The sequence below is a fragment of the Trichosurus vulpecula genome, chromosome 4 (assembly GCF_011100635.1).
Source record: "Trichosurus vulpecula isolate mTriVul1 chromosome 4, mTriVul1.pri, whole genome shotgun sequence".
NCBI classification, from domain to species: domain Eukaryota; kingdom Metazoa; phylum Chordata; class Mammalia; order Diprotodontia; family Phalangeridae; genus Trichosurus; species Trichosurus vulpecula.
This window is the reverse complement of record NC_050576.1, coordinates 12,253,304-12,268,053: the sequence shown is the minus strand read 5'-3', so window position 1 is coordinate 12,268,053 and position 14,750 is coordinate 12,253,304. Positions and strand designations below refer to the sequence as shown.

At 44.4% G+C, this 14,750-nt stretch overlaps 1 protein-coding gene across 1 annotated transcript in view; it reads left to right on the top strand.

Moving 5' to 3' along the window:
- Positions 1 to 14,503, top strand: part of IL23R (interleukin 23 receptor) — a 59,001-nt gene extending 44,498 nt beyond the window's left edge. Inside the window, exons 8-11 of the mRNA XM_036753307.1 lie at positions 4,955 to 5,044; positions 8,295 to 8,400; positions 11,995 to 12,085; positions 13,868 to 14,503. Of these exons, the coding sequence (XP_036609202.1) occupies positions 4,955 to 5,044; positions 8,295 to 8,400; positions 11,995 to 12,085; positions 13,868 to 14,503 (923 nt within the window). The remainder of the gene's footprint in view (positions 1 to 4,954; positions 5,045 to 8,294; positions 8,401 to 11,994; positions 12,086 to 13,867) is intronic.
- The last annotated feature ends 247 nt before the right edge of the window (positions 14,504 to 14,750 follow it).

Sequence of the window (14,750 nt, the reverse complement as noted above, 5' to 3'; positions counted from 1 at the left end):
AGGAGCTTTGAGGGTGCTATAGAAATATGCGTTATTAAAAGCCAATTTGTCAGACCAACAAGAGAAATCTCACATGGCAGAGAGAATGCTTTCTGTGGGCAGGAGACTTTCCTCTTAACCAATTCAGGACAGCTGGAGACCCTTTTTCGGTAGAGAAGCCCCTAAGATGACAGAATTAGAAGGGCTCAGAGAGTAGAAGCGTCTGCAACTGTGGCAGGTTTCTACTCAAAAAAAGGAACATATTTGCTTAAGAATTGGTGCTGTTCAGGAGTAGGGGGAGCTGCCTCTGGAGGTCCTAGATGCCCCTCTCACTGGAGGGCTTCAGGCAAAGGCATGCTCTGCCAAGGACTTCTTGGCAAGGGACAGGGCAGCCTCAGTGGCTTCTGGGGCCCCTCCCAGATCTAAGAAACTTCCTGAGAATCAACTCATTGTGGTCAAAACTGAAGCTTCACTCCCTTGTAATTTACTGCAAGAAAAATCATTTCCCCTTGCAGGAAAAAGTGAGTGAAACATAACACTTTCATGTTAAGTGATTTATATCAGTCTCTTGATAATTGTTTGTGTGCCTAGCATTGTGCAAAGAAGGAGCCATGGGAGACACCACAAGCGAGTATAAGATGGTTTCTTTCCCAAGGAAGCTAACTTACTAGGTGGTGGGAGGGGATGAGTGAGGGTGAAGGTCAAAGGTGATGCCCAAGGCTAAGTGGGGGCTGGGGGTTCTGCTCCCAACAGAAACAGAGAAGTTGGGCAACCATTGGGTTTTGTATAGTCTGCCTGGGATGCTCTCCCCCCTCGTCACTGCCTCTTGAAAACCCCAGCTTCCTTCAAAACACCATTCAGGAGCCACCCCCTACACAAAGCTCTCCCTGATTACTGGTATTCTCTTCCTCTTGAAATTACTTTGAATCATTTTGAATATTCTTTGTATTTACTTATTTGAGCATTTGATGTTTTCCCCTAGTAGAACACAAGGGGGAAACCTCTATGTTTTCATTTGGGCGATATAACTGCAGAGATCCTAAGATCCCTCCTCATAATTCACAGTTAAATTCTTAAAAATATCTCCCAGTTTTCTCTCCTTTCTACAAAGTGTCCCCCCATGAGGTTTGTTAAAAAAGCACCAACCTCACTTAGACTGGATGTTAAACCCCAAATACTATTGAAGAATCAGTCAGTCAATGAGCATTTATTAAGCTCTTACTATGTGTCAGGCACTGGCATGCCCTGCCAAGGGCTTCTTGGAAAGGGACAGGGCAGCCTCCGTGGCTTCTGAGGCTTCTCCCAGATCTAAGTCAGCCCTGGCTATTCAAGAAAGGCAAAAGACAGTCCCTGCCCACAAGGAGATTACAGTCTAAGGGGAGAGACAGCAAGCAAACAAATAGGAACCAGCTTTATAGAGAAACATAATCACGTAAATGAAGGCACAAGAATTACCTCTGCTTTGTGCATCCTTAGTCTCACTTAAACTTGTGAACATGTTGGGTCTCTCCCTCTCCAGCCCTGTGGAGTGTCTCTACTGCTTCGCACCTTGTTTGGCCCAAATGAGATTGTGATGCACCTTGACAAGTGACGGTAACCTCTCTGAGTGCCAGTTCAGGGCCTCTTGTCTGAAACGAGAGGCTTAGACTAGCTAGGATCCCTTCAAGCTCTGAATCAATGCTCCCCACGTCTGATGGGCCTGAATTCTGGATGGGTAATGGTCTCCTGATTGGGACATGCAGCCACCACGAGGTGGCAGCAAACCACGGCAGATCCATGGAGCACATGCGTCAGCTCTTCATCCACAGCTTTGCCTGGGATTGGCCCTGGGGATTCTCTCCTGAAATTATCCCTTCCTAATTCAGTATCTCCTTAAAATTAATGCAATGGGCCTGGCCAATTCGGAAAAGTTAGGACAAATGGACTGAGAAGTTTTGGCTTCATTCAGAACCAATTAGGATGCAAAGCTCTATCCAAGGCCCATTAACAAAATCATTTTGAACTTGATGCTCAAGGTAGAGCAGGCAGGAACTATGTCCCTCACTCTAGTCCCCCCAGATAGATATGGCAAGGATTGCTGCTCCCATTTTGAAAATGGAGAAACTGAGGCACAAAAAATTAAGTGACTTACAAGGTTATTGAACTAAGTGTCCAAGGCTCTCTCTTCCCTGACAATGGTAATTCCCCCTAATGACCAGAATCCCCAAACTGGAGCCTTTCCACCTTCGGCTGGTTCATCCCTTGCTTGAGTTCGCTGCTGGACTAACTGCTCTTTTTAGATATATGGTGTCCGCAAAGTCTGTGTGCTGTGTTAAACTTTAACAGCTATTAGAACGAATAGCAATCAGAACTATGAAAGCTTTAAGGTACTTTGGGGACATCCTCTATAGACCCAGAGGTGCGTCTGACATTTTCAACCAATTACAAGCCATTTCCTGTGCTGCGCCATCTGTCTTCATCCAATATTCAAAGGACTTGAATCTTCTCTGATTGGTCAAGGAGTTGTTTCCCGTCCAGTTTATGCTGTTGATTGATTGGCTGATTGCGGTTGAGGTCTCTAAGTCTTCTGTGATTGCCTGGGCTTAGGTCAGAACCCCACTCTTACGTGTGCACCTCATTATTGCCGTGGCGCCCCTATTAGACTGTAAGCATCCTGAATCTGGAGGCATTTTTGCCTTTCTTTGCCCCTCCAATGTTTAGCGCACAGTAGGCACTTAATACGTCTTTGTGGATTTATTGATATAAAAAATCATTTTACAACATGGAGCTTCACGATATTCCTGGGAGGAGTTGAGGAGGTGCCCCATACATTATTATCCCATTTTACATACAGGAAGCTGGAGCTTAAATGGTAAAGTGACATATATCACACAGATACTGGGTAGTGCTTCTCCTAGACTACGTCCATCACAAAAACCTGGGTAAAAATCATCTCACCTTTCAGCCTCAGTTTCCTCATTAGTAAAATAATTGGGCGGTCTTGAGGTTTAAATGAGATGATTCATTTAAAGCACTTTGTGAACCTTCAGTAATATTAATATAAACATATAACTAATAAGATAATAGCTAGCATTCATATAGCACTTTAAGGCGGGCAGAGTACTTTACAAATACTCTCTGATCCTCATAACAACAGTAACAGATACTATCACTCCCCATTTTACAGACGGGCAAACTGAGCAGTCAGAGGTGAAGCGAGGTTTTAAGATTTAATCATTTCAGTAGCTATCAAAGCTCAAAACTGCACCTGAGTTTTAAGGCTGAATTTGAATCCAGGTTTTCCTGACTGCAAGTCCAGAAATCAGTCATCTTGGTTTTATATTTTCATTTACAAGATGGAAATAATGGGTGCCTTTCTCTTGGGGTGGCTGTGAGGTGGCTGTGTTGAGATAGATCATCTATGGCACCGTCTTCATGGGCCTCTTCCACATTATGATATGACAATTCTTTTCAATGGAGTGTTGTGATGACGCCTATGAATATTCCATGATTTAATAATGCACACAACTCCAAAAAGTGAACCAGGCTGGAAAAGAATTGAAAGCAAAGCCGTATTTCAAGCAATAATTTTGAAACAAAGAAATACATTTCCTTTTTGTGTAGGAAAATCTGAATAACAAGGAAATTGTTTTCTTGCAACAGGAAAGAACCTTTTAGTCCTGCTTTGTTGGTTCTCTTAGCAAAATGCCCTCTTCAGTATGTTCAGGAAGCCATTTAGCAGAGACCCACACTCGATTAAGCTATTCCCAAAGAAATTCCACCGGGACTGAGCAAAGCTGTTTTTCAGAAATCTGTAAGGCCAATTTTAAAAGAACTCGGCCGGGGGGACGTGCATACTTTGTGGGGACCTTTGCAGCAATAATGCATGCAGCTCTGATGCATGATTCTCCACGTCCCTATGTATACATTTTTAAAAGGGATAATTTGGCCACCAAACAATTCAGACTATCAAGATGACCGAGTGATCAGGGTTTGTGGCTCATGGATTCAGAGCTAGAAGGAACCTCATAGATTTTCTAGCACGAAGCCTCTCATTTTACAGAGGAGCCAATAGAAACATGGGACATTGCCCAAAGTCACACAGTCATGATCGTAAAAGATGAAACTTGAACCCAGGTCCTTATTCCAGAGTTGGAACTATTTCCGCTGAACCACATAGCCTCCTAAATGATGAGAGAGCTGATTTTTAAAACTGCTTGATGGAATTTGTCCTGTCTGTTGAGGGGAAAGCCCCCTTGACCTTATCTTGGGCAGCTTTGAAAGGAGAACAGTGGGTAAAAAGAGTTTTAGGATGCCCTGGTCAGACAAAGAAAATCTGCTGCTAAGAGTCCCCCCTTTCCTCCTCCTTTTCTCCCTCCCTTTCCCCACAGCCCCTGCTTTCTAGAGTCTTTTAGTAGTGGTCCATGTTGCTTTCACAGAGGGTTCAGAGTAAAGGCTAATTCCAAGGGTCTCTGGTGGAGGATCTCTGCCCTGCCTGGAGATCTCCTGAAATACCAGCTAGACAAAACTTGGTTTCTTTTGCAGAGCCAAGAAAGGGGGAACAGCCTCCTGACAGTTGTGGAAGGGTGAGGCTGAGGCAGCTTTGGAGATTCAAGCAAACTGAGTGTTATGACTACATCCACAGGGAGGGGCCTCAGCGAGACATCTTCAGAGCCAGATCTCTTGCCCTTGGGAAATAAAACTCCACTGGTACTTTCATTCAAGACGCCTCGCCTCGCAAGATCAATAAAGCCATATTCTAGTTTTCTGGGCATTGAGCAGTTTTTATAGGCCATGCGATACATCCTTCTCCTTCTGATTTACCTGATCAGAAATATCTGCTTAAAGGCTGTTGCTTTTGATTTACTTTCCAAGCCAGTAAAAGTTGATGGCTTACTTCCATCATCACCAGGCAATCAGAGAAACTGGTTATCAGGCAAATCTCCAACCTGAGGCATAATGTCACTGTGCTCACATTGTCTTCTTTTTCTCTAAGTTCCCCAGGTCTCTTTGAAATCCTTCCAAGACGAACCTCATCATAGTGTACATCCAAGTGCTTCCATCTTTAAAGACTATTCGACTTCCGGTAAGAATCATGTAATAGCTCACATTTCCCCAGTGCTCTAAAGGTTATAAGGTTCATCTCGCATCAACCCTGTGAGCTGGGTAGTCCGAGGGTAATTATCATTCCCATTTTTAAGATGAAGAAACTGAGGTCCAGAGAAGTTAAATAACTGGTCTAGAGTCACAGAGCTATTGAATGTTGGAGCGGAAATTGAATGCAGAACCAGTTCCTATCCTCAAGGAGCTTATAAAAATTTTCATGGTCTCATTTTCCTCCTTTCAAAATTTTGACCATTGGGTTCATCCAAGTGCACCATTAACTGTAGAGTCTCTCTTGGACCCTCTCCTCTTCTACCTCCATAGTATTCCACTTGGTGATCTCATCAGTTTCCACAGATTCCATGATTATTTCTATGGGAATGATTCTCAAACCAAACCCTAGCCTCTCTGCTGACTTCCGGTCTCACGTCCTCAACTGCTTATTAGACATCCCAGGCTGGATTTCATGTAGACATCTTAAACTCATCATGACTAATATTCAATTCCTTGTCTTTTCCCCCTTAACATACCTCCCAACCAAACTTTTCTGTTATTGTTGAGGGTGCCACCCTCTTCTTAGTTCCTCAGGCTCAAAACCTAGGTGTCATCCTGCTCTTTCTCCCCCATAACCAATCTATTGCCAAGTGTGTTGCATTATCTCTTGAATACACCCCATTCTCTCCTCTGACACTGCCACCACCTCCTCACGTCTCGCTTGGACAATTTCAATAGCCTAGCCGCTGGTGGGTCCTCCCACCTCAGTCTCTCCCCACTCCAATCCATCCACCAAAGTGGTTTTCTTAATGTACAGGTCCTATTCTGTCACTCCCCCCTCCTCAATAACCTTCAGTGTCTCCCTGTTGTCTCCAGGATCAAATAAAAAATCCTTTGTTTGGCATAAAAAGTCCTTCATGACCTCGCCTCCGCCCGCCCTCCAGTCTTCTCACACCTTTCTCCCTGCTACGTACTCTTCAATCCAAGGACACAGCCTTCCTTGCTGGCCTATGAACAAGACTCTCCATCTCGGCTTTTCTCTGGCTGTGTTCCCTGCCTGGAATGCTCTCTGTCCTCATCTCCACCTCCGGTTTCCCTGGCCTCTTTCAAATCCTGGCTAAAATCCTGCCTTCTACAAGAAGCCTTTCCCAACCTTTCCTAATCCTAGGGCTTTCCTTCTCTTAATTATCCCCTCATTATTCTGCATATATGTTTGCTTGTGTCACTCCCATTGCATTGTGAGCCTTTTAAGGATGGGGATTATCTTTACTTCTTTTTGTATCCATCAGTCAATCAACAAACATTTGTTAATGTGCTAAATGCTGCGGATACAAAAAGGGGTTGAAGACAGCTCCTGCCCTCAGGAAGCTTATAATCTATGGGAGGAGAATGCAAGCAGAACTACAGCAACAATAACTAGGTTAACTTCTGTTGGGTCATACAGAGATAACTAGTCATGGTACAGTGTCAGAACAGGATTGAGGAATCCGGGTTCCTAGGTCATATGTTCCTAGAGGATGTGAGTTCAAATCTCACTTATCCTGTCTACTACTGTCTATGTGATTTCATTCTTCCCTCTTTCATTCAACTTCATTCTCTGAAAAAGGGGTTGGCTGGGATAGACTAGGTGACTTCTGAGTCGCCTTCTAGCTCTGAATCTTGTGATGTTTCCACTCAACTCCAAGCCAAGCCAAACAAGCATTACATGCCGACCGCATCTAAGTCACTGTGCTGGGTGCCAAAGCATATGAATAGAACGTGGAAAACAGGCTTTGGCCTCAAGAAACTTACATTCCAGTTTGGGGGAGGGGGAGGGGGTCAAGACTTGTCAAGGAATGAAGTGAATCAACATAGTCAACATGCCAGCACAGCATCCTACAGGTATGTAGTAGGTGCGGAGGTGCTCAATAACGTGGGTGAATAGTGAAGAGACAGAAGGATGGATAGATGGACAAATGGATGGACAGGCAGATGGATGAGTGCATGGATAGACAAATGGACAATTGGATGTGTGGACAAATGAATGCATTCACATCCATAAATCCCTGCTTTTATAATCTAGTGGAAAGGCAATGTAGACGTACCAATGGTGATTTTGGGGGCTCATTCCTCCAGTTCTATTAAGACATGCATAATGCTCTTCTCAATAGATTAGGAGTGACCTTTTTACCCTGAAAATGAGGCAAATTGAACATAAGCATCATTCACCTCTCACAGAAGGTTGAAAACAACAATAACAAAAAACCCAGACCAAAGCCACAGCACCACAGAAGCTAGTTTTGCTACCTGTGAGGGGCGATTGGGAATTCTCTCACAGGTCAAACCAAAGATGGTGCTTAACTAGAAAGGATCCCAACAATAAATGCACACATAGCACAGAAAGGTACTGAACCTGACCACATTTTCAGAATCACACCTCTAAAAATCCTCTGACACCAGCCTTCCACGCACACAAGTTTTCCGGAGTGAAAGGTTATTTGCAGAGAAGAATCTTACCTATCAAAAGACAGGCTCTCCACCATGCACGAAGACAAAAAGAAACTAAAAAGTAATTCAAACATTCATTCTTACAATTGGTCTATTAATATTATCAATGAAACTGAGGGAAGAAATCATATTTCAAAAGAAAAATTCCCTTCTCTCCTATTCCCAATGCATTTACCCAGCATGACAGGTAAAACAAAGTCAGTAAATACTTGTGGAAGGATGGGTTGATGGGTGGATGGGTCGATGGGTCGTTGATTTGCTTCCAACTTTCTATTTAAGCCCTTCCCTCCAAGATCATTGTTTTCTCAAACCAGAAAAGTTTGCTTGGAATGGAACCAGCTTTTATGCATGTCTATCCAAACAGTAAATCAGTTCATACACTTTAAGGATCAGCCCTCCATTCAGGCAATAGAGGGGAACAGCACTAACACAGTCTCCTTTATACTGTTGCCATTATCCTTTGAGCTCACACTAAGCATCCCTCCATTGACCACTCTCATCCATTGACAGTGGTTTCCCACATCTACTGGCTCTTAATGGCTCCCTGCTCTGGAATTCATTATTACAGTCTCCAGTGTGTGGTTGGCTATAAAGATGGCAGCCCATGCAGCAGAATCCCCTTTCTTCTCACCTCCTCCTACCTTGCAGAGATGTCCACAGTCTACACAGTGCACACTAAGAGAAAAAACAGATTCTGTCATTATTCAGCTGCAGCAAAAGCCAAGCACTTGTCTTTTTTCCCCCTTTTTCAGGCAATAGAAATCTCACCACTGGACTTTTGTCTGCAATACTCCTCTGCATCACTGTGCTGTCCACTCTTTTCTTGACTGTGATATTTAAACACTCACTCAGAGTCAGGTAAGTGTGTCCAGGACTCATCCTGTCAATCTTCCCACCACAACCCTCCCTCCAACTCTAGGTCATGAAACACCCAACTGACGTCTGTCTACACAAGACCAACACGTATTTGGTTGGTCCATCAATTCTATGAAAAACATCTAGGCAGTCACCTAGATGTTTTGGCTACACACCCAACAACTGCTTTGCTTTTTTCTAGGTGTTTGCCATCTCAAATGCACAGGGCTGTGGTCAGTTTGAGGGGCTCTATCCCTCAACTTCAATGACAGCTCACTCTTGTTTCATTCCTCTTTGAACAAACCACAGCTCATCTGTTTTTTCCAAGCTTTTCCATTGAGAAAGTACAGCTTTACTAAATGTCCTTTTCTTGTTTGCAAAAGAAAAATGTATTTAAAAATATTAAACCGACAACAATGAAGATGATGTGGGGGCAACTAGGTGGCGCAGTGAGTACAGCACCGGCCCTGAAGTCAGGAGGACCTGAGTTCAAATGTGGCCTCAGACACTTGACACACTTACTAGCCGTGTGACCTTGGGCAAGTCACTTAACCCCAATTGCCCTGCCTTACCCCCCTGCAAAAAAAAACATGAAGATGATGTAGCCAGATCTTAGTGGGAATGCTTAGGCTGGTCAGAATTGAAGATGATCCCAACTATTGAAACATTCTTTGGAGTTCTTGTGCTTTCCATGGCTTTTTTGAATGAATTTTACATTGTTATCCTGTTCAAATCACTGTCATAATTTCTAAAAGGAAATGCGATTTCTGGAGGTTTGGGCAATGAACTTATAGCTGAGGTTGGAGGAGGGTGGAGAATCAAAGAAGAGAAAGGAAAGGGAGCAGGGAGGGAGTGAAAGTGTAGGAATCTTCTAATTAGGAGTGACCTTTTTACGCTGAAAATGAGGCAAAAAAAAGGGGGGACAAAGCGCCAACTCATTGCTACCTAAAGAGGAACTGGATTAGTTCATTGGAAAAATTAGTGCCTACAGAGATAGTTTCTAGAGAAAGAGAGAGAGAGAGAGAGAGAGAGAGAGAGAGAGAGAGAGAGAGAGAGAGAGTGTATTCTACCACTTACGGTGTCCTCAAAGAAGTCATTGCCAAACTTGGTTCCAAACCTGAGCCTCAGTTTCTCTTTCTGTAAAACAGAGATAATCCTACTTATACCAGCTTCCTCTTGGAGTGGTAGTGAGGAAAGTAAATAGAGAGGGTTGGACTTTGTTCCCTATGAGGATTGGCCAGAGGACTAGGGGGTGGGGTGAGGAGGAGAGATGGGGGAGAGGTGATGGGTGTCTTCACGTATTGGAAGACTCATCATTTAGATCCCTCCCCAGAGGTCAAGACCAGGATTGATGCAGATAGGACAGTTTTGGCTTGATGTCAGAAAACCCTTCCCAGCAGCTATCCTACACGGGAGTGGGCTTCTTTCCCAGTGGAGGGACCTCCCTCCCTGGAGATCTTTAAGCAGAGGCTCTTTGTTGGGTATCAAGTGAGAGGGGAATCTCCTGTCCTTGGCTGGAGGCCTCCGAGACCTTGTCTGTAATAACATTTCAAGCATTAAATGACCCAGATAGAATCATATTCACAAAGCTGTTAGGAGAGGCTCAGAACCTGCTCCATCACTTCAGGCTGCCTTTAATTAAGCCTGGCACAGGCCCTGGGAGACGTTGTCCTTAACCATACTCTACATAAAATCATTAACATTAGGGTCACGAACCAAAGATTCCCAATTAGCTTCACAGGGCAAATAGAAAAGACCAACCTGCAGTTGGCAAGGAGAGATACATGGGTGGGACGGGAAATGTTTTTGAATTTATTAATATGTTTTAAGAGAGAGAAAGAAAGGAACGTGATTCTAAAGCCAAGCCAGTTGCTATACATAGGAACATATCCTGTTACTCAATGATCAACTGGGAATTGTTTGTCAAATCTTCATACAGGAAACAGAAATGGAAATAAGCATGGAAAACATTTCAGTGATGGTAGGAGAGAGGGTGGAAGGCCATTTTGGGGCCCTCCTAAGTCACCCAGTGTCTTGTCCTAAAGCTGTTGGTCTCAGTGGTCATTATCCATCCATAAGCATCTATCAGAACGTGGGTGTGCCCTGCAGGCTTTGTGCCCCCTATGGGGGATACAGCCCGGGTCGGTGAGAGAGCAGCCACATTTTGTGGGGATACACAGACATTCCCAGTTCATACACGGTGATGGAAAAGGGGGAGGCAGGAGAAGGGGGAGATCAGGAGCCAGGTTCATAATCTGGGATCAGGGAATTTTAAAAGTTAAATCGATGACTATTTCAAGTCAAAACGCATTTATTGAGTACCCACTGTGTGTCAGGTACAGTGCTGAGCACTGGGAATACAAAGAGAGGCAAGAAACAGCCCCTGCCCTCAAAGTGGCTTACATTCTAAGGGGAGGAGGGGCAAAGTAGCAGGGTGTCTTAACCAGGGGTCCATAAACATAGTTTAAAAAATAGTTTGAAGGGGAAGAAGGAAAGTATTCATGCCTGTTAGGTGCCAGGCCCTGTGCTAAGCGCTTTATAAATATTCTCTCATTTGATCCTCACAGCAACTCTGGGAGGGAGGTACTATTATTATCCCAATTTACAGTTGAGGAAACTGAAGCAAACAGAGGTTAAGTGACTTGCCCAGGGTCACACAGCTAGTCAGTATCTGCAGCTGGATTTGAACTCAGGTCTTCCTGATTCTAGTCCTAGTGCCCTATCCACTGTACCACCTAGCTGGTAACTCTGTTTCAGCATGATTGGTTTCCTTTGTAATCCTATATGTTTTATTTTGTGCATTTAACCATCTTATTCTGAGAAGAGGTCCATGGGCTTCACCCGACAGTCTGCCCATAGGGTCTGTGACACAGACATTGAGCAATTCTTGTAGAAGGTGATTCCTAGGCTGACTCTCGAAGGAACCCAGGATTTATGAGAGATAGAGGTGAGAAGGAAGTGTAGGGGATGGAGTGTCATGTAGGAGGGACCCCAAGAATGTCAGTCTGGCTGGACTTCTAGTACTAGGTGGCTAGGGGGCGCCATGGTGCACAGAGCACTGGGCCTAGAGTCAGGAAGACTCATCTTGAGTTCAAATCCAGCCTCAGACACTTCCTAGCTGTGTAACCCTGGGCAAGTCACTTAACCTGTTTGCCTCAGTTTCCCTATCTGTGAAATAGGCTAGAGAAGGAAATGGCAAACCCCTTCAGGATCTCTGCTAAGAAAACCCCAAAGGGGGTTGTGGAAAGTTGGCCACGACTGAACTAATATTCTTAACAGCCCTCATTCCTGTAGTACCTCAAGATTTATAAAGTGCTTTCCTCATAACAACCCCATGATGTAGGGGTTCGTAGGTATTATAGGCATATTATAGTATTATTATCCCTATTTTGCAGGTGAGAAAACTGAGAGCCAGAGTGTCTAAATGAAGCTCAGATAGCTTAGTAAATGTGAGTGTGAGTGTCCCAGCCCAGGCCACTTGGCACTCTCCGGCTTAACCCTCTTCTATGACACTGTCACACCCGAATAGAATTGAATGAGGCGATCCATAGCCAAATACCACTTCTAACGTTTCATTTGAGGTGTTGTTCTTTTAAGAATTAAAAGGAGACTGCTACTGCTCCTACCAAACTGGCTTCATGAAGACATTCCCGACATGAGGAATAGTTGTGCCGTGAAGACCTTACAGGTAAGCCTGCCAAGAACCGATAATGGTTGGGGGAGGGGGAGGGCATTCCTGGGGATGCAGGGATGGGGAGTCAAAATTGGGATAACTATTCTGTAGAAAATATTTGCTTAAAAACTGACGTTTGGTTCAGAAGGCAAAGCTGAGCAGGGCGGTGTTGGAGGTACTATTAAACTGGAAATCAATAATGTTCCCAACAGCAGCCCAAGCTCTAGGTGTGGGAGGTTTGTGGGTTCACATCGTAGATTGGGAGCTGGAAGGGAACTCAGATCATAGGGCGCCTTCACTTCCCAGGAGAGGAAACAGGCCCAGGGAAATGAAGTGTTCAAGGTCACATAAGTAGGAACATTTGAACCCAAGGCTTCTGAGTTTAGCGCTAAGTCCTCTTTTTCTGTCTTTGCGTAGGGAAATATTCATGTTTCTTAAATTCATAACACTAAAAAGATAAACAGTTTTGTAATATTAATGACAAAGTACCCTGAATATACAAACATATATAAACTGGACAAGAAGTGCCAGAGGTTACAATGAAAACTGTCGAGTGGCCGGATTTCGAGTCCCCTCTCTGCCACATCCTGGCTGTGTCCTTCTGGACGAGTCGCCTCTGGCCGTCAGCAGTCTGAGCCTACAGGGTAAAGAGCAGGAGCTGGGCTGGACTCAGAGTCAGGGTTGGGAAGGCCGGCACCCACTGAATAGACAGGTAATGGGCGGTATCTTTCTAGCCACCCTAAGATCAGTCAGTACCTCCTTCCCCGGCGACACAGTAGACAAGCTATACATAATCTAATTCTTCTGTTTTATAACATCATCTTAATAATAATAGCTGACAATTGCTTAGCATGTTGAGATTACCAAGTGCTGTAAATGCATGGCCACATTTGGTCCTCCCAAGAACCCCGGCAGGAGGTCGTCACCTACAGGTATTGTCTTCATTTGGAATGTAAGCAGGTATTCAAACATGGTTTCCCTCCATGGTTGGGAAAGGGAGTCAAACACAAAATACCCAGTTACATAAAGACGAAGAGACTGAGGTTCGGAGGACTTCCCTGATTTCCCCAATGTCAAACAGCCAATGAGTATCTGAGACTGGAGATGAACCTAGTTCTCTTTTGATTTCTAGGACACATCCTCTGGGGCCACCAAAGGACCACCCATGCTACTGACAGGGAGAGTTCCCTAGCTGGGCAAAAACAGATCCTGGGCCGGATTTGGCCCTTAGGTCAGAGTCTGCTGACCAACCCCTGCCCTCTGCCAAGCTCCTTCCTGTCTCATGTCATATTCTAACCAAACCCAACCACGATGTAGCTAAATACCTCAGTCATGTTGTTTTGATTATAAGATTTATGACTTTGTTCTAAGGGAATTCACTGATTCCTATTCATCTTTTGCCTAGCTATGTATTTTAAAAGGGTGACCCAAAAGTGAATTTTTAAGCTTTTAGAGCTTAAAACTGCACTAAGACTTATAGGATTCCCTATATACGTGTGTGTGTGTGTGTGTGTGTGTGTGTGTGTGTATCTGTGTGCATGTGTGTATATAATGTGTGTGTTTGTATATGTATACACACATACACCATATATATCAGAAGTGTTAGATTAATATTCAGTCTATTAGCTAACAAAAGTAGGAAGTAAGGATGAGAAATAAGATGAGGAAATGGAATGAGAAAAGCAAAGAGGCATGAGAAAGCAGAACGGAGACAGAATTCTGATCTTCTGCTCAGCCTCCATTTTGGACTTCTTAGATGGCTTTGGGGAAAATAATGCTTTTTTTTTCCTCTTTTAGGAAAAAAGTGAATTTATCATGAATAATTCCAGTGAGTCATTCCTTGACCCAGATCCAACAATCACAGAGATAGAGGAAACCTATCTCCACAAAGAATTCCAAGCCCTGCACTCCCAAATGGAAAACACAACAGAGTTAGTGGCAATCGGGGAGCATCTGCCAACCTCACCGCTTGTGGATATGACCATCGTGTATCTCCCCGACCCTAGCACTGGCTACAAACCACAGATTTCCAGTTTGCTCCCTGTGGAGAACCCTCCCTGCGAGATCAGTGATCTGAGAGTCTCAGCCTTTGAATCCCAAGTCAATTCCTTGGGCCTGGGCAAGAATGTGGTGATCAGAAACTGTCCAAGTCCAGTTTTCTCCCGCTCCAGCACCACTGTTGGGAGGGACATTTTCTCCCTGGAAGACGGAGGCCTCATCTTTGACCACAGTGAAAGTGGTTCAGTGGAAGGGCTGAAGGAGGATGAAATGGAAGCCTTGATGATCCTGGAAAAGCAACCGTCCAGAGAGAGTTTCCCAGAGCAGACCCTGCTACCTGATGATCTGGTCTCCTGTTTGAGGGCCACAGGGGAGGAAGAGTCCCCAGATGTCCGCCCTTATTTTCCACAGTGTTTGGGAGGGCCATTTCCATAGCATTTTCCCCTTTCAGTAGGAGAGGTTTTGTCTCATTTGAAGCCAACCACCCCACATGGATTCGATTGAAGTTACTGCCTGGCCCGAAGCCTGGTCTTTGTCTTGATGCTCCTCCAGATGATTAGGATAGAAAATGCCTCATGGTCATTAGGTGCAGAGATGTCAGTCGGGGAGGCCATAGATCCTTTCATTTCTGAGCCATGGCCTTCTTTGCATTGAGAATAGCTCCTTAACATATGTGAGTAAC